This window comes from Gekko japonicus, unplaced genomic scaffold (assembly GCF_001447785.1).
Source record: "Gekko japonicus isolate JY-2015 unplaced genomic scaffold, Gekko_japonicus_V1.1 scaffold7910, whole genome shotgun sequence".
In the NCBI taxonomy this organism is placed as follows: domain Eukaryota; kingdom Metazoa; phylum Chordata; class Lepidosauria; order Squamata; family Gekkonidae; genus Gekko; species Gekko japonicus.
The window spans coordinates 1-1,379 of NW_015175107.1; the positions used below are offsets into that span (position 1 = coordinate 1).

The 1,379-nt window shown below is 52.0% G+C and overlaps 1 protein-coding gene across 1 annotated transcript in view; it reads right to left on the reverse strand.

Moving 5' to 3' along the window:
- Window positions 1-498: 498 nt before the first annotated feature.
- The window catches only part of MAPK7 (mitogen-activated protein kinase 7), a 10,314-nt gene continuing 9,433 nt past the window's right edge, over window positions 499-1,379 (reverse strand). Inside the window, exon 3 of the mRNA XM_015425214.1 lies at window positions 499-591. Within this exon, the coding sequence (XP_015280700.1) occupies window positions 499-591 (93 nt within the window). The remainder of the gene's footprint in view (window positions 592-1,379) is intronic.

The window sequence follows — 1,379 nt, forward strand, 5'->3', positions numbered from 1 at the left end:
GTGGGCCTTTTCCAGAAGCGCTAAAAGGGAGGCAGGAGGCCAGAAGCCATCGTCTGGATGACGACACGGCAACCCTAAGGCCAAGGGAGTCCTTCAGACTCGGAGCCGAAACAGAATCCAAACCCCCCCCCCTTCGCCTGCCTCTCAAGCGCTCCAAGATGTTTGGTCTGGGGAGCCACCGTAACTGCGGTAGCAGCCACAGCTTACAAGGAAAGCACACAACAGTGCCTGGAGAAGGCCCCAGATTCAAAGCTTTGACATCTCAAGCAGGGGAGGACCTTTTATTATAATCCTTTAAAGGCTTTCAGAAGACAAGATAAAGGCATTTGCCAGAGGGCCCGGAAAAGAGCAGCCCCTCAGGACCCGCAGAACCAAGACATGGCTGGCCGTCCCCCAATAAAAGACACGGCTTCTTACATTTCAAGAGAGGGGACCTCCCCTCGGAGCGACCTGTGAGGAAGCCGGCGCCCTGTCAATCCAATGGGGCACCCCACACTTTCAGGCGTCCCATTCCCGAGCACACTCGGGCAAGGCGAGAGAGTCAAAATCCAGACCATGGATGCGGCCTTCCACGTCCAAGTGATATTCATGCTTCAGGCCACGCGGTAAGGAAACACAGTGAGGGGTCAGGAACGAGTGGACTGGACACGGCAAGAGGGAAGCCCCTTAGTGTCGTGACGGAGGTCCTCTAGTGAGCAGCACGGATTCTGTCTCCCACAACACACTGATCTAGCGGCCGTTAGGCCACCTCGACCCTTTTGTTAAAGGCCTCCGGCCCAAAACAGCCAGCAGGCCTGACCTGGGTTTTCCTTTCAGCAACGAGGAGGCAGGCACTGTGGTGAAGTTCCCAGCCAGAATAAATGGGGAAGGCCAACGGACAGACCATCCAATGAAAACACGAGTGGGCGTGGCCTCTTTTTTTGCAGCTGATAAAATGTGTGTGTGTGTGAGAGAGAGATCCTTTCAGCAACGAGGAGGCAGGCACTGTGGTGAAGTTCCCAGCCAGAATAAGTGGGGAAGGCCGACGGACAGACCATCCAATGAAAACACGAGTGGGCGTGGCCTCTTTTTTTGCAGCTGATAAAACGTGAGAGAGAGAGAGAGAGAGAGAGAGAGAGAGAGAGAGAGCGAGAGAGAGCGAGGGCGACAGAGGCGAGAGAAAATCAAATTTTATTAAAAACAGTCATAAGACCAGCAAAATAAACCAAAATAGTACAACACCGAGTCTACAACATAAAATCCTTGCAGCCTTAAATACTAAAATACGAAACCGGTCAATTCCGTCATTACTGGCTCGAGTTACAGTACATTCTACGCTTTTTAAGTACCAGATAACAATATTTAGCAACATTGCGTGAGACAGAATAAGTATCGGCCAA